Source organism: Protopterus annectens, chromosome 10.part0 (assembly GCF_019279795.1).
Source record: "Protopterus annectens isolate FY-2018-M chromosome 10.part0, PAN1.0, whole genome shotgun sequence".
In the NCBI taxonomy this organism is placed as follows: domain Eukaryota; kingdom Metazoa; phylum Chordata; order Ceratodontiformes; family Protopteridae; genus Protopterus; species Protopterus annectens.
In genome coordinates, this window is record NC_056744.1 from 1,568,271,608 (window position 1) to 1,568,290,136 (window position 18,529).

At 43.6% G+C, this 18,529-nt stretch overlaps 1 protein-coding gene across 2 annotated transcripts in view; it reads right to left on the bottom strand.

Annotated features, from left to right (window-relative positions):
• Positions 1-10,853: 10,853 nt before the first annotated feature.
• KAT8 (lysine acetyltransferase 8) overlaps positions 10,854-18,529 on the bottom strand; it is a 317,451-nt gene continuing 309,775 nt past the window's right edge. For both annotated transcript variants that reach the window (XM_044086214.1, XM_044086215.1), the window contains exon 11: positions 10,854-18,292. In XM_044086214.1, coding sequence (XP_043942149.1) covers positions 18,228-18,292 — 65 coding nt within the window. In that variant the 3' untranslated portion in view covers positions 10,854-18,227. The remainder of the gene's footprint in view (positions 18,293-18,529) is intronic.

Here is an 18,529-nt window from a genome sequence, read left to right on the forward strand (position 1 = left end):
CAGCGATACTAGTCCCATCGATACTCATTGTAGTCCCTGGGAGAAAAGATCAAGAACGTAACGCTTTTTAAATCCTACAACGAATGCCTCAGCCTTTGAGTACCACAGTGGCTGATTAACACATTTACAGGGCAGTCTTTACTTCAGCAACTATAGCAATTTTGTGCAGTTATTAAGGGGAAATATACAGTCTCACTACACAAGCCATATCACTTTACAAACAAGCCATGCATTCCTGAATGGATAAACTCGCCCTCTTCAAGTGAACTAGCGGACTAAAGTTTTGCTGTGGCGACCATTAACCGGAAAAAGTGAAAAAACACAAAACAAACTTCTGCGTTACAGATTATCTTACATAAACAGCCCTACAATAAACACGCGCCAATCAGAAAAAGCCACATACAACTACTCTGCCATTCACGCGCAATTGAAGACAACGTGGTTAGAGCGTACATAACAAAAAAAAAATACATTTAACCATGCCCCTAGCTTCCGACTCTAAAATACAAACGCCGACTACACTAACAAAACCAAATGGAGCACACAAATCTCAATAGCCAGCAAAAGTAGAAAAATAATAAACTAACGACTCAGCAGCAATACTACTAGCTTTACACACTTACAAGCATTAGATGCACTCAAAAAAAATAACAAAATATCAGGGCTAGGGGCACACAAACTATACACATAGAACTTACCTTAACTATGAGTTCTTCCAATGCTCGACAAAAGGGAGACAATCCAAACAACGAGCTGGTCCTTCTCACAAAACGGAGCCGATAGTATTCACTTCGCATGAAAAGCAGTTCCACACAGCAGCTACTTCGTTTTATTAGTGTAATAGTGGGCTGGCCAAGGCAGTGATGACATCACATGTGGGAGGATCACAGGGGCTTATATGCAGCATGCAAATAAGGCATAGTATACGTCAGTTTGGGGGAGGAAACCACCCAGGGGCTACTTGAGGAGCTATGGCAGATCTGACGTCATTATTTTAGAGACAAGTAGACATTTTTATTTTTGGTTTTAAAACGGAAACGAAAATAGTACGGAGAATTAGGAAGCTCATCTGTAAAACAGTTTAGATCATTTTATGTTAAAGCAGCAGTTCTTTTTTTTTTTGCCTGTAGCACATAAGGGGGATATAACACATAAGCAGATAGAGCTATTGGATTTTATATCCCATTGTTTTCCTTTAATGCTCTAATAGCAAGATTAGCAGAGGCGTATACTTTTTTACCCCATCTGTTTAATGCTCGGGAATCCCTATCTGAGGGGGTGGGATTCTTAATTGAAGTTGCTTTGATTCCTTTAGGTCTATGAGAGATGACCTCTGGGTCAGCAGTAGGATTTTTGAAAATAAATTTGAGGGTTAGGGACTCTATAGTACCTTTCAGGTTTCCTGGGAGCAGGAGGGAGGGTATTGGGTTGGACTGGATTCCATAAAAACATCCACAACATCCAGGACAGGAGGAATGGCCAGAGGTCTGTGCTGTGAAAGATCTAAGAATTCCCCAGAGTCTCTTTTTTGATTGAGGATAGTCCTGACATTCCCATTGGAAATGCTTCCTTAAAGTATGGAGGGTTCCCCAAAGGAAAAATCCTCGGGTGGAGAGGCTGAAGAGATGGATTCCTCTACATCAGAATCCTCATAAGCAGAGCGGGGTTGCATATCTTTATATTCAGATGCAGTCATTAGACTCCTGTTCAGATAAAACTACTTGGGACAAGTCTCTTCTTTTGGAAGGGGTAGCCTGGTTTCTTTTGGAAGGGGTAGCCTGGTTTCCCCTGACAAGCATTACAAGGTCTTCCGCCATTTTAAGCATTTGAGACTGAGACAAGGAAGATGTTTTGAGCTTGGGTCATCGTTTTTATTTTTGGGTGTGGTTCGTACCCTGGGCCTTAGAAACTCGGTTGTTTTCGAACTGTAGATGCGAAAGAAGTCGGTCTGTGTTGAGTACGGGAGTGCAAAGGACTTCCTCGGAGGCTGGTGCCTGCTCAGCAGCTCCGGACCAATCCAAGGTAGAGACATCCACAGGATCCTTAGTCAAAGAGTCTCACTGCATACCATACTTCGAAAGGATCTTGGTAGCGGCCTGCGAATCCACAGAAGCAGGCATCAGGGGCTGCGAAAGCACCTCAATGAAGACCGGAGAACTGACAACTAGCTTAACGGAAGCATCGTCGGCAGTCTTGAACCTGTGCAGTCTGTCTCTGTCTTTATTCTTATGTTTTTTCAGAAGATCTGTTGTCAGATGGCTTACCAAAGCCATATTGGAATTAGAGGACTGAGAGCAAAAATATCTAGCTACAATAATAAGGGTTCGATAACGTACAGTTCTGAGGCTGAACAAAGCACAAAAGCGACAGGGGAGGATGTCGTGGTCTGGGCCTAAACAAGTGATGCAGTAAGAATGAAAGTCTTGGTGTGGTACTTGCTTTCCACAGGCAAGACAACTGTTAACTTTTTCTGACATCGGTTAGAGCAAGAAAAAAAGGATCCCCAATGGGGTACTTAGCTTTACAAGACTTCAACTTCAATTTGAAAATGAAAAACTCAGATAGTGGCTGACCTGCACTCGTGCAAAATGCTTCTGCTTCGGTCTCCCCGGCAAGTAAGACTGATGTAATGGAGTCAGCTGCCTAATTTTATACCACTGACATAAGTCCTGGAGCGACAGCAACCGACAGAGAAATACTAAGCCTCTGGTATTTGGGCAGACTGAGGGCTACCCTGGCAGGGATAACCCAAATGTAAGGACTGCAACAGTGAAACACAAAGTACATCGGTACAACTTAGCCTGAGCCAGCCACCAGCAATCCCGAAGCTTCAAGCGGCAAACGAGATCTGAGTAACTCTCGCTAGGCAAGTTGGGATAGGGTCTAGCCTCGAGCCAGTGTAAGCTCTCGAGCTTTAGAATGTGGCCGAGTCGGAGCCGAGGATCGGCTCTGAACCCGACCAACCAGCAAGAATGAAGGTAAGATAGGGACAACATAAAAAGAAGTTATGTACTCACCATAACGTTCCATCTGAGTAGGTAACTTCATTTGTCTGCAACCTGTGGGTATCGGATCTGACTCTGATCAGAGCCGGCAGCTTTCCAAGCTAATAGATCAGAGATCCGGAGCTCCAACCTCCTCCCCCTACCCATAATGCCCTGCCATCTCCCTCTAACCCTCAGATCAAGTTTGCCAAAGGACAATAAGGAATTTCATAACCTAGGAGTGGTTCCAATCTGTTTCAATGACGTCCATGAAAGGAAGCCATATCCTGACTCTTCGATAATGAACTAAGGGTGCGGGGGATGGAGGGTGGGTCGGTTGCAGACAAATGAAGTTACCTACTCAGATGGAACATTATGGTGAGTACATAACTTCATCTGAAGTAGTTAACTTCATTTGCTCTGCAACCTGTGGGACAGAGTCCCCAGCTACCAACAACTTGGGAGGCCCTTATGGAAGGATATCCCAGAGCACTGCTGAGCCAAACGATGCACGTCCTCTGGAGATCAAATCCAATTTGTAGTGGGTAATAAAGGTATAAGAGGAAGCCCAAGTAGCTGCCGAGCAAATGTCATCCAAGGAAACCTTTGACCAGAAGGCAACAGAAGAGGCCATGGATCGGGTAGAATGAGCTCGTACTCTCAGGGGCTCAGGACGACCAGAGCTTTTGTAAGCTAGGAGAATGCACTGTGAAATCCATCCAGCTAAGGTTACTTTAGTAACTGGCTTGCCCAGACAAGATTTTGCAAAGGAAACAAAAAGTTCTGCTGTTCTATTTAAGTAAAAGCATAACTGTCTGTGAACATCCAGACGAAGTCTGTAGTCTCCTTTATTCTGAAAATTTGGAAAGAAAACAGGCAGATTAATGGTCTGGTTGATGTTGACTTCCGAAGCCACCTTGGGAAGAAATGAGAGATTAGTACTGAGGGAGACCCTCTCTATGAAAAATGATATAGGGAGGTTTACTGCAAAGAGCATGAAGCTCCAATAGTCTTCTCGCAGAAGTAATGGCAATCAGAAAAGCTGTTTTCCATGATATATATTTCAAATCGACTGAAGCCGCGGGCTCAAAGGGGGGCCCAGTCAGAGCTTGAAGAACTAGGATAAGATCCCATGGGGGGACTGGATCTTTAATGGGAGGTCTTAACAAAAAAGTTCCTTTCAAGAAAGCCTTGCATATTTTGGAGGATGCTAGCGGCCCTGAGCTGTTACCAACATGGTAGTGGGAGATAGCTGCCAATTGAACTTTAATAGTAGAAGCCACTGGCTCCTTGATCAAAGGTATGAGAAAGAGTGTCTAGGACTGCTGGAATCGGAGCCGTAAAGGGATCCAAGTTCCTGTGCTCCGCCCAGATCAAGAAAAGTTTCCATTTAGTGTTGTAGATCTTCCTGGTGGATGGTTTATGGGCGGCCACCAGGATGGCCTTAACCGAAGATGATATACTGGGAGTCCTAGCCATCAGGGGAACTGGATCAACCAAGCTGACAGATTTAGGTAGTCCAGATTGGGGGTCTTCAATCCTAAAGGGTGAGAGATTAGATCCGGTTTGGGATCCAAAATCCAAGGAGGATGTACTTGAGACCAAAGGTAAGGGAACCAGGTTTGGCGAGGCCAGAATGGGGCTATGAGGATAATTCTGCTCCCCAACTGACGAGCTTTCTGCAAGACTTTTGTCATCAAGGGAAGAGGAGGATAAGCATACAGAAGACCGGATGGCCAAGCATGAACTAGAGTGTCTCTGGGGGTTTCCCCTGGTGGGGGAATCAGAGCGAAGAATTCGCTGCACTTTGTGTTTGAAGGTGAGGTGAAGAGATTGCAGCAAGGTTGACTCCATTGGAGAAAGATTTGTTTCACTACAGCAGGGTTCAGAGATCACTCGTAAGGTGAGAGGATCGTCCGACTCAAACTGTCCGCTAAGATGTTTGACCAACCCAGTATGTGCGTTGCTATGAGAAAGCGGTTGGTGGATATCGCCCATTCCCATACTCTCATTGCCTCCCTGCAAAGTGGATAGGATCTGGTTCCCCCGTTTGTTTATGTACCAGACTACCGCCATGTTGTCTGTTTGAAGTGCAATAGTTCCTGGAGGGAGAAGGGGAGAAGGGGATGGACAGCTTGCAATGCTAGAAGCACTTCCCTCATCTCCAGGACGCGGATATGCAGTAAGGTCTCTGTGAAAGTCCACGTGCCTTAGATGGATCTGCCCATGCAATGTCCCCCCCACCTGAGGAGAGAAGCATTCTTGGTCACCGTGACTTGGGGAGGGGGTATAACAAAGGGGCGGCCTTCTCGAAGGTCTCTGGAGTGGAGCCACCAAAGAAGAGATTCCCTACAAATCCTGGTGAGAGGAATAGGTGTGGTCAGGGGTTGACAGATGATGGACCATTGCACTTGTAACGTCCACTGAAGGATCCTCATCTTGAGGCGAGCGAAGGGAGATAGATTGATGGCCGCTGCCATAGATCCCAGGGCCCTCAGGACTAGTTCTGCTGGTGGGGCTGACAATCGTAAGAGATCTATAATGTGAAGGCTCAGATTGCGAAGCCTGTCCATAGTCAGAAAGACTCTGGATTGAGTAATGTCTATCCTGGCCCCTATGAATTCCAAAATCTGAGTGGGTTGAAGGGAGGATTTCTGGAGATTTATCGTGATCCCTAGGTGGCGGGCTACGTGTAAGTAGTAGTCCCTGCCTGAACACAGTTGATGCCTGGTGGAGGTGGTTAGGAGACAGTTGTCCAGGTACGGGAAGACCTGTATTCCCTGAAGCCTCAGGTGGGCTCCTACAACTGCCATGACCTTGGTGAACACCCTGGGGGCTGTGGTGAGACCGAAGGGTAGGACCCTGAACTGATAATGGCTGGCTCCCAGCCGAAAGCGGAGGAACCTCCTGGATGGTCTGTCCATCAAAATGTGGTAGTACGCATCCTTGAGGTCTATTGAGCACATCCAGTCGTTCTCCTGCAGAAGTGGGAGAATGGATTGAATAGTGACCATCCGGAAATTTTCCTTGGCAAGTGACAGGTTCAGCGTTGACAGGTCAAGGATGGGTCGCAAGTCCCCTGTCTTTTTTGGCACCAGAAAGAACCTGGAGTAAAAGCCTGATCCGGATTGTTCAAGGGGGGGGGGCACTGGATGGCTCTTTTTCTTAGCAGCCCTAAGATTTCTGATGCTGCTGCCTCCCTCTGATCGGGTGGGACATCGGGGAGTTTTGTTGCTCGGGGAGGGTGAGATAGGAAGGGGATTGAATATCCTCTGGATATGATTCGGAGCACCCGGCGATCTGTTGTGATGGACTCCCATTTCGCTAGGTGTTCCGAGAAGCACCCCCCCGACTGCCTCCAGAGAGGAGCAGTCGGGCAACCCCTCAGGGCTGTTGCGTGGGTCGATTCAAAAAGGGTTCTCTTGACCCAAAATTTTTTGGGCCTCCTCTGCCCCTGGGCCGGCGTCCACCCTGTCCTCCTCTGCTTCTGAAGGACAAGGTATCCGGAGCGAAACAGGATTGTTGAGCTTTCTGGAACCACATCTTTTGTCCTCTTTGGTTCCTGGAGTAGGACTACTGAGGAATCGAGAAGCGGATCCCAATGGCAAACGTCTTCCCGTCTTTCTCACTCTGGAGAAGCATATCGCAGATGGTTTTGCCAAGAGTGTGGAACCACCGAAGGGGGCATTCGCGAAGGATGCCTTTAAGGGTTCCGCAGAGACGGATCCAGGCCTGTCTACGTAAGACGACGCCTGTTCCGCTTGCTCTAGCCGCTCCCTCTGTAGCATGGAAAGGAGCCGCATAGACGTGTTGATTGACTTAAGAGTGGCCATTCGAGCCGAGAAGGTTTGCTTGTCCTCGGCCGACATGGACTCCGGGGGTGACGCAGCATACTCTCATCAGGTCACGCTGCAGCCTAATCACGTGTGCCATATAATTCAGTGACCTTACAAAGAAGGTCGCTGAAGAAAACATCCGCTTTCCCAAACGGTCCATCATACAAGACTCCTTGTCTGGAGGATGCACCGAGGAACTCTCCTGTGCTAATTCCTTTTTCGTGGCAGCCACCACCACCATGGCATCCACTGGGGCACTCTTGCTCCAAACTGTCCTATCCATGGGAGGGCTGAGGATCCTGTCCAGTCTCTTAGGAATTGGTTCAACAGTGTCCAGTTCCTTCCATGCCCTGGTAGTAATGAGGTCTACCAGGGGATCGGCGGGAGGGGACACCCAAGAGGTAGATGGGCCTGCATCAAACGCCTCCAGAAACACAGACTTATCCGAGGAAGGTTTTTGGGCAGACCACCCCCTCTAATGCGTAACATTTCCATGATGTCTCCGAAGGAGATGTCTTCGGGGATGACCTTGGGGAACCTTCCCCTTCCTCCAAGTCCGTGTCCTCTGTGAGGGACTCGGATGAGTCCAAGTGCCTCCTCTTGCACTTCCGTTTGTGAGGGACCTCCTCGGGGGGGGGGGGGCTGTCTGAAGAGGCCTTACCAACAATGTCCTGTTCCCCTACGGGAACAATCTGGGATGTAGGCGCAGGCTGTCCCTGGGGCCGGATGATGGAGGACAGGCCCGTATGAGTGGGAATGGTGGGTGGATCTGAAGCAAGAGCCTGGGGCCTCGAATCCCTCGAGAGGACCCTCTCCACGACGTCGAAAGCCAAGGGGGAACTGCTTTCCCTTGGATCCGAAAGCATTCCCCTCGTATCAGACATGCGGATCAGTGCCGAAGGTGACCCAACCAGATCCGAAAGGATAGTGTGCCCAGAACTTGACGGAGCCGAAGGCCCACTGGCCCTTTCAGATCAGACGTTCAGCTCACAGCTCTGAGAGCTCGGATCCGAAAATGGATCAGACAGACTTGAGGGTACAGTCAGTGCTGAAGTAGGAAGCACTGTCGGTGCCGACCCTACCCCGGCTTCAAAGCTAGTCGGATCCGACAAGGAGCGATGGGGGCGAAAGAAGGTGACGAGCTCCCCACCAGTGGGGGTGGGGCAAGAGCACTCCCATCTGCATCTGGGCCTGAAGAAATCGACACATCATCCGGTCCATATCAGCGTCTGACAAGCTTCTGGTAGATCTAGATGAGGCCACCGAAGCTGGCCGGGAAGGCCGCCTGGATGACCTTGAAGGTGACTGGGTCTCCTCCTCCGGCTCCAGGGAGAATCGTGGAGAACGGAGCCAAGAGGGGGAAGGCCCAGAGACCTTAAGGGGAGAGGCGAGCTTTTTAGACGGCGGTGCCGAAGAGCTGGATTCGGACCGCCTTTTATGGCTCCGGTGCCTCTCCTTCTCTCTCTATCGTTTCTCTCTTTTTTCCTGCTTTCCCTTTCCTCCTGGGCTAAGGTGGGAGGGTGAGTCCCTGCCAGGGGATCAGGAGCGACAGGTGGGGCAGCCGCAGCTGGTGACACAGAGGGGAAGGAAGAAGAGTCTGGGGGCAAAAGGCCCGCCAGAATGAGCTTCGACCTCCTATCCTTCAAAGCCCTGGGGTTAAAGGCTGCACAGATAGTACAGCCGGAAGAAAGGTGGTCAACCCCCAGGCAAAGGACACAAGTGTGACCATCCGCTGGAGACAGCTTATGGCCACACTTGGTACATTTTAAGAAAATGGCTTTAGGGCCTTCAGCCATTGTAAAGGAATAAGGAAAAGTAGGCCCACAAGCACACACCTTCACACACGCAGAGGGGGGAGGGGAATAAAACCAACTTAACTAAAAATTCAAGAGAACTACCCAAAAATGACTACAAAATATAAGGGGAGTTCACACAAACCAAGAAAAGGAAAACATCTGACAGAAATTGAAGTTTTTAAGACTGACTTACAGTACTATTGCTCGGAGCTCGTTCTAGAGAAGCAGGGGGAGATGGCAGGGCATTGTGAGTAGGGGAGGAGCTTGAAGCTCAGATCTATTAGCTTGGAAAGCTGCCGGGTCGGATCAGATACCCACAGGTTGCAGAGCAAACTACTTCAGATCTATCTTTTTGACAGATTTCTTATATGCTGAAGTTGTCGTATCACTATTTTTCCCTTAACTTTTATGTCCAAAAAAATAAAAGTATTCTTCATGAACACATAAAAAAAAAATAGAGGTTAAATATCTAAAAAATTCATCAAAAGCTTGATCTGTTCCACCCCACAGCATAAAAATTCACAAATTTCTTATAAAACAGTACATTCCTATATGGATTTTCCATATTAAAGAAATTCATCTTCCCTTATGCATTCACTAAATTTGCATAGGTATTAAAGAGATGGGGTGTGCCCATTGCTCACCCTTAAGTTGCAGAGGATATAAATCCTGAAATAGAAAGTTATTCTCCAATATTATCATAAGCAGTTCGCAAATACTTGAAATTTCCATAGTGAAAGTGATATTTTGACAGGTGTTTTCTCACAACTTCTACTCCATGATCATTTAGAACAGTGAACAAGGAATCAATATTAAGAGTTACAAATTTATAAGAACTAGTATTTTCAGAAAACCAGAGAGATAATGCTGTAAAAAGTCAACACCATCTTTTAAGCTGTGCTCATGGCATAAAGTCTGTTTTAATTTAAGACTCCAAATATACAGATATTGGCTCAGTAATCCAGCCTTTGGTTGAGACTACTGGTCTAAGGAGAAAATTAATGATCTTGGGTAAACCAAAGAAGAATGAAGATACAGGATGTGCCAAATAAACTGCACAACTTCCAGTTTAAGATTACTATTTAAATGCAAAGTATAACCTGTTCATTTACATTAGATTATTTTGTCAACAGCTTTTTGATGTAAACACTTCGTATCACTTTTCCCTATATGATCATACATAGAAGTTGGATAGCTCTCTTTGTCCATAGTAGCAGTAGTATCACATTATCAGCTGACAAAGCTGATATTGACAAACAAGCTATTGAGAATACAATTAAATATAGACAGTCTTAAGGAAAAACTAGCAGATAACTGTAAATTTACATATAGTGGGGTAAATATTTAAAACCATGTTATAAAGAGAATAATTTTAAACATACCAAAAGCATAAACAGGAATGTCATCAGACCATGTTACAATTGTCACTTCTGTTGGTATATTTGTAGAAATGATTCCTATGTATCCAAATACATGAAACACCTATTTACTAACCCCCTGCTAATTGTGACAAGAAAAATAAAGTGTATATTGCTGTTTGTCAAATCTTCTATATCAGTAAATGTAATAGGAAATTAAAAGAATGTATTGGTGAACATCTGTCTGACATAAAAAGCAAAATACTCTCCAATGCACTATATAAACACGTCCTTGATAAAGGAGAAATCATGTCTTTACATTTTCAATACTTGATGTAATATATGACAGCAGGACAGAAAATGCTGAATATTAATTTAGAACTGCTCAGCCTCCAAGCTTAAATGGTGGATATTGTAAAGCATTAAAGATGCATACTAGAAGGTAACTGTTCCTTTAAATTTTTGAATGATGGGATTTGATCATGCGATCTAGGGTGGTTATTTGACTTGAAAAAGCACTTTATGTGAAAAGCTTGTCATGCTTTTAACTTGGTGTTATTAAAACTAGATAGCTTTATACTATTGTATTCTCCTTTTTGAGCTGCTTTAGACTTTTGATATTTTGTCTGTCTAAACTGGTCTCAGTTAACATGCTTGAGGTACCATTTTCTGGAATTACACAAAGACGAGCAAGTGTTCTCAGAATTGTAGTACTGATGCCATATTACACCTCTATCCTGTTTGACCACAGGTCATTACAAACATTTCACATATGTTTAGAAAGTTTAGAATGTCACTTTCAACCATCAAGCAGTTTTACTGTTGATAAAGTCTGTTTCAGGAATGCTCCACTTAAAAAAATACCAACACACATTACTGAAAAAATATCTTTAATAAAACAGCAGTTAAAAAAATTTACAAATAAGACACAGTATGTTCTCACTACTTGTATAATGTAGCAAAGTTATGTCATATACAATCAGTCCTTACATGAACCTGTAAAACACACTGTACATAAATATTTACAGCGTTTTAAATATATTTATGCTTTAAATCTCTGACATTGAATACTTCATCATCTTCCATGCAAACAACCACATTTGGAATTTTTACTAGTATGCTGCAGTGCTTGATGACTTGCATCATGAAGTCCTGACAAACTAAAAGCTGCCTTCAAAATTATCTGTAATAAGTTCAGACCCTGCAAAAGGAAATTTTATCCTACAGAATAGGAAAGAAACCCATTAGATACATCCATTCTCAGTCTCTAAGGTAACAGTACTCCCCATACATCTGCAGGCTTCTTGCCACCACACTACAGTCACCCTAACAGTGGGAGAATAAAGGCATGTTTAAACCTACTGCACATCTTTCCCCATGTAAAGTACGGCCAGGAGAAGCATGGTATTTCCCCACCAGCCCACCAAAGTACTCTTGACACCTCCCAAACTGTTGAGTTCTATGTGCAAGTATGACGGCTAATCTAACTGCAAAAGAAACTAAGGATGGACCCTGTGTAGTCTTACCTTGAGCTACGAAAATGTGAACTAGTTGCAGTAATGCAATTCTGAAAACACATGTAAGCTTGCTAATGGCTTTCCAGTGCACTTCTATTACTAACCCATAACTGCAACCGACTGTAGATCTCAGAGACATCTGTTAACATTACCCTCCCATACAGTGGCCAAGTGGCTCCAGCACATAAAGGCAACACTATTACTAGAAGGCAAGAGTTCTTTTAACATGTAACAGGTAGCTCTTCACATAACATACTACAAAGAAATAAAAGTACAATTACTGTGACAACCAGCCTTAGAGTCAACATTTCACAGAAAACATGAAAAGGATAAGTGCATGCAGTTCAGACTGTGGTCTAAATACCATACTTGCTATCTTTCCCAGTATTTATCAGAGCAAAAATATGCTTGAACACATTTTCATATCATCTGCACATGGCTCAGCAGTCCATTTTCTACTCTGACAATTCTGTTTGGATATCACAGACGAGCATAAACCTGTTACAATGGTTTTTAAAAGGCAGTGGACAATGATCGGTTTTAAGATGTAGGCCCTCAGCAATAAATGTGAATAGGATTCTTAACATTAACTACTGGCAGAAATAATTTTTTGAGGAGCAGTAAAGTATGTGTTACTTTTACGGTGTGCACTAACCTCAAACTACGTGAAATGTTTCTGGAAGGTGTAGATTATATAATCCGGTGTTCTAAAATGGACCCCTATTCCAAAAGAAATAAGTCAACGGCTCAACTTATGATGCAAAAACGAATGACTGTCTGCTAATTAAATGCTACTATACTATAAATAATAGCAGTGTCTGTGTTCTTTACAGACCAATGGCCCTAGATAATAGGGTTCATCCTTTCCCAGCAATCAACTCTGAAACCATTCTGGAAGATCCCACACTTGCAGGGGGGTGTATGTGCATCTGCTGCCCCACACGTACTGTGTTCAAGCTCAATACAAAAGCACACCTAAACCCACCACTTTACACAAGTCGAATAAGCAAGCACCTTCCTGTAAATTAAGAAGAGTGGCCAACTCACAACTACACTCAACAATACCACATGTATACAATTACTGCACCTACAGGAAACCAACAGCAAAGGCATAATGGAGGGCTACCCACCTGCACAGAAAAATCGGAGCATTTGTCTCACTAAGATTTTTTCCTGACAGAGCAAACAATACAGCAAGAACATATCCATTACACCCAACATCAAAAGCCCTTCCTGATAGGGGATACGGCTGGCGAGAACCCACAGCATTAACAAGGGTGGAAGGAGCTGGAGAACTACTCAAGGACAAAGTTATGAGAAGCAGAGTCCTAAAATGCCACAATACCATACAGAGCTTAAATGCTGGAGTTTCAGTTAAGACACTGGTGAAGTTTACACTGAAGGCAAACTGGTCATGGTGCAAATATCTGCAGGAGTTGCTATCCTAAAACAAGAACCTCAGGAAGCCACTCATCAAGTGGAGGAGCTTTTGACTGTAGTGATTTCAGGACAGTTATTTGGTGGAAAAAAATGAAGCAGCTAGCAATCCACATGAAAATGGCTACTTCTGGCAACTGTCTCCTTCACTCCAGTGAAGGAAGGGGCAACAAACAGCTGTTCAAACCTTCCAAAACTCATGCACCCACTTCATGTAAAATCTGAGATGATAAATTGGCAACCCCCCAACCACTGCCCAAAACAGCAGCAGGTTGGCTTACTGAAAGAGAATGATGACCAACTGGTTGGCAGGAATTCCTCACTACTTTAGGGTTCAATAAAGGTGTGACACACACACGCAAAAAAAATATCCATGAATAAATGGTAGCACAACAGTACTTCCCACAGCAATACCCAATCTTCAGACATGCAAGTGTCACCATGAAGACCAAGGAGGCCATCGGGCACTGAATAGAACAGAATTCAATCAAGGAACCTCAATCAGTAAAAAGACAGCAAGACTACCTAATGCTTACTTCCTCAGGTGGTCATCAGGCTTCTTTCACTTCAGGTCTGGCTTAAAAGAAACCACAGGAGGGGTATAAAGACCTATGCAGTGGGGAGGGGGGCTGATTCTTCAAGAGGTGAAACAAATCTTGGGAAGCCTGGCAAAAGAGCACTTTTCAGCTGAGGTGTACATCCAGAACACTCTCCAAATTCCTCCCTTATGTAAGAATCTACATCATCACCACCATTCTGTACAGGCACACGCCTACACCTGTGACCCTGATATAACCCTCCACACAAAGTTATAGCTGGTTATACAGAAATCCATCCTGGAAACAAGATGACAGGGTCCAAATTAATAACCTCCTTGAGCCCAGACTTTAAAAAAATATATACATTAAAAATTCTCCAGCACTTGATTAATCAGGGTGGCCTAGATACTTGTCAGCTGAGACAAAACTGAAATGCTAAACACAGTGACAAGACAGCATATACTCTCACTACACTTAATGAAAATATGCCAAGTGGTAGGGTGGAAAAATGGTATTGACCCCAGAAACTGTTGTGGACCAAGACAGTCATACAAAGTCCGCTCAAAGATGCCAAGTAGTGGACTTGATCCATTTAGTAGAGTGCTTGTACTGGGCTGTCTTCTGTAAGGCCCAACAAAGTACTCCCAGGGTTTCAAGATAGCTTTCTGCATTATTCATTACTGGCTCCATAGGGAAAATGCCATCAGTTGCCTTCTTCCCCAAAAGAACAATTTTCAGGGTGGGGAGAGGACGGAATACAGCAACAGTCCAAGATGGAAATCAAAAAACCCAAGGTCTCACTAGAAGAGGGGTTATGAGGAAGACACTATCTTGTGAGCATCAGAAATTACGGCTTTCACATTCCTAGACTACTTGCAGAAGCCTAAGGAGGAGACCCAAATCCATTATCTTCCAGATGTGGACTTGTACAAGGTCAAATGTGTAGCTGACAAGATAGATTTGCAAAGAGACTTATCCTGCATATAGGAGATAAAGACACTTACAAGGCCTTTTTTCCTCAAAAGGCATGATCCTGCACTCAGAATATAAGCTACCATCAGATACACATTTAATTGATATTCCTTTCTTGAGATGAGAACCCAGATGCAGCACTACTTGAAGGATCCCCAAAATGTGTCCAGCTAGATCAGCTGAGGCTAAAGTGAAGCCCTAGCAGAAGAGGCATCAGTCCAGAGTACCTGATTTTTCACCAGACAACTCCAGAGGCTGCTTACCAAAACCATGTTCATTGGCCTTAAGCTCCAGCTGATCCAGCAGGATTTGGGTAGTGCCAGTGCTCCAAACCATACCACCTAAATGATAGGAGCAAAGAATGCACCACCCTAGACTCCCATTCATTGATGAAGTTCAGGACCGTCTCTGGCTAGTACTCTTGTCGGATGAAAACAATATCTATGGCATATAGAGGTGTCATGTACATTTAAGTGGACAAAATTTAGTGGAATCCTCTTAACAATGAAAGAGGCACAGTTTTAATCAAATTCATTGACATTAGCTCTGTATTACCAGTGGTGGGAATTCATTTTCGATATTAGTTCTCTAGGATGTTTTATGTTTCGTTTTACACAGCATTATCTTATAATTATAAACGTTAGATTTTGTGCATCTTAGAAATGTATTTATTTTTTTGCAACACAATAATGCAAATGTGCTGGGGCACTTCAGTCGACGGTTCTCATTCCATAGCTATGTAACTACAAAGTTAGTGTATTTCACGTTGCTCTATTTTTAATCCTAATTTAGTAGATTCCACTAACTAACAAATCTATTTCACTTCTAGTTTTACCACTAGAATGGGAAAGTTGCAACACTTTCTCCAAGCTTCAGTCCTTCTTATGAATGATGGCAAAAGTGCAACAAATCATCCAGCCAGTCCCTGTACAAAAAGTCTCAGGCTCCACCATTTTTTCCTTAAAGTAAGGTAGTCCAGAAACGTCTATCTTTGGCCCTGAAGGTCAGAGCTGGACTAAGTGCTTGACATCATGCTCCTTGCCGACATGCTTGTAATTTGGCAGTCTGACAGTTGTATTAACACAGCTGAAATGCATTCTAAACACTGCATGGTGGAAATTCACAGAAGAATGCTAATAAAGCGATCTGAGCTGTGCAGCTGGCAAAACAAAAATTGATAAGCTTAAGAGTTGAACACAAACACAGACAATATAACATGCCACTGAGTGTGTGACTGCCAAACGAATGCACCCCCATGAGTAGGATCTTCTGAAAAAAGTTGCTGAATGGGAGACTGGTGGAAAGAACCCGACCCCACTATCGATCAAGGAGGATTCGGGCCCTTTACTCCAGATCACCAATTCAAAAATGGAGTACAGAAAACCTCCAGCAAGTGGAGTGCTGACTTCTGTATCACAAACTTTCAGGTGAACGTCACAAAATCATTAGAATATAAGCCACTGCTATAAAAGCCTTAGAAAGCGTTTTAAAGTGAAAATAGCAACTTTTAATATTTGTATTATTTTATGTAGCACTTTACCTCACTCTTGCTAGCAACAATTTTGAGTACATTACCCATGAAAGACAATTCTACAGTAAAGGATTCATAACTATTGCACCATATTGTATGTGGAGCAGACATTTTTGTAACCAACTCTTCTTTACAGCAAACTGGCATCATCTGTAAACAGTGTTCAGGCATTACAGTCAATGTGAGGCCACAGGTAACATCCGATATAAATCATCTCATATTATACAGATTAAACAACTATATTCAAACCTTTGACAGCTACTATATGATAACATAAATGCAGCTGTCAGGTCAACTATCCCAAAATAATTATTTTTTTTCTCTTGTTTAAGAATGGTCTCATAATCAGTGCGATGCAACAGCAAGCAAATGGTCAGAAATGCTCAACAATCTGCACATTATGTACCATCCTGCGAAAAGTATCTCAATCTAGTTTTTCAGTCCCAAGTGGATACAGCAATGTTTAACTGTTAGATTTTTTTAAACTCCTTCCCCCTCATGTAGAGCAACAAGTTAATGCCCAGTAACGGGTTAATGTTTTAAACATGGCAATGTGCCTCAACACCAAAATAAAATACCAGCAATGGAATAAAGGGAGCTTCTTAAAATTTTCTAGACATAAATGTACTGTGCCATGTAACATTATGCTCAGTCAGTATTCAAAATCTACACTGAACAAGCTCAGCTGAATTTCCCAACTAAGACTCCGTGCAAATGTGCATTTTAAGCAACAGGAAAAGCGTGTGTATGTGTGTGGGGGATTAAAGAAACATTCACTCCCACTACAAACTCAGACACTGGCATCCTCAACACCCAAAAATGCTATCTTCTGCCCTGCACAAACACATTTTTTAAACAAGAATTTACACAACTGCCTACCTAATCAGCTTACCTCTATTTCTAAAATGACTTTTAAAGGGAACTCCTCACCTGTAATACTGCAAGACCTAGCTACAAACAGACTGCGAGACACTAGCAAATATGTAGATCACCTAGATGAGAATGCAGAGTTCTAGCTCAAATGCTTACTTCTCAATTCCAGTGTTCTCCTGCAAGTCCCCTCGTGAAAAATGAGCTGAGGGCACATTAAGCCTAAAGCTAACCCATATCCCCCCTTACTCCAGACAGTAACTGATGGCACAATTTTCACCAAGTATCCACTCCTAAAGTAATAAATACTGTGATCTCAATAAGGAAGGAAGAGGAACTTAGAAATAAGAACAAGTTGAATGCTCAGTTCTCCACTAGCTTTACTTGTCTTCCGTGGAGCAGTCTGGCTCAGAGCCATCACAATCATACCACCCCAAACTGTTGCAACCAAAGGTGCAGCTCTCCAAAGCTGTACTACAGAAAGCGGTATCTGGGTAATGCTGAAATTTCTGTAGTGCCTTAACACAGAAGAATACAATCTCATCTCTATTAAGTGAACAGTAGCAGCATACGACAGAGGCTACTCTATGCCATACTAACATACGGAATGAGACTGAAGGCCAAGTGCAATCTGCTCCATAAGTGCACCTAGAACATCCTACTGTATTACAATTAAAACCATGGGGCTGTGAAGGCAAAACTACTACTGAACATCCTGTCACAAAATAACCAATACAGCACTATGTGATGACATTACACAAAGCTGCCAAAACATTGCTTTACAATGACGGAAAACATTATCAAGCACATAAAACTTTTGTACTTGCTTCATCAAGCAGCTAAAAGTATATCATATCCCTTCAAGAAAAGAAAATCAGGAAACATCATGGAAGTGGTGCAAGCACTAAGATTTCTGTGACAGTTTATCAGCCTAAAGTTCCACAATCTTCCAAAAGGGAAAGCTCTGTTCACATTTTTAATAAACCCTCTCAGCTTCACATACCAGTATTTGGAAAAGTCTCAACAACCAGCCAAGACTTTAGCTGACCAAACACACATGCATAGGCAGGCGCGCACACACCCCCCCCCCCCCCAACACAGACACACCCTTGTCTGGTATCATTACAAAACTGCAGTGCCTAAAATGCAACATCATCTCTGGACAACATGCAGTCTGATCAGTGCAGGTTGAATGAGCTCATACTCGAGTAAAAAATGACTCCTATGTTACAGCTACAAATGTCCACTTTGCACTGAAATCACCAGTTCAATTTTTCCATCAGGCTGGTTCCCCGCCTCAGTCTTCCACGTCTGTAATACCAGTCTGTTCTTCCACACTTCTGAGGTGGGCCTTCTTTAGCTTTTCTGTTCATCGGTCATTATTTGTTCATTTTTTTGAAATCTTGGCTTGCTTGTGCTTGGGTGGTGCCCACCTCAGGCACATAGTGTCCACTGCAGAAAAAGGTTTGGAAACAAAATTAATTCTAGGCAATGAAAGTTTTTAAAGCTCATCTATCATGCAACTTCCATCTAAATATCATCAGAATGAAAAGGAAGATCAGTGGCCCAGAACTAAAAGTAAAAGCATGAAACTAAAACAAGTTAGGCTACTCTAAGGATAAAAGTTTTTCAAACTACTAACTCTTTTCCAATGATCTATTTTCTTTCAGTGGGGCCTCTGGTACTTTC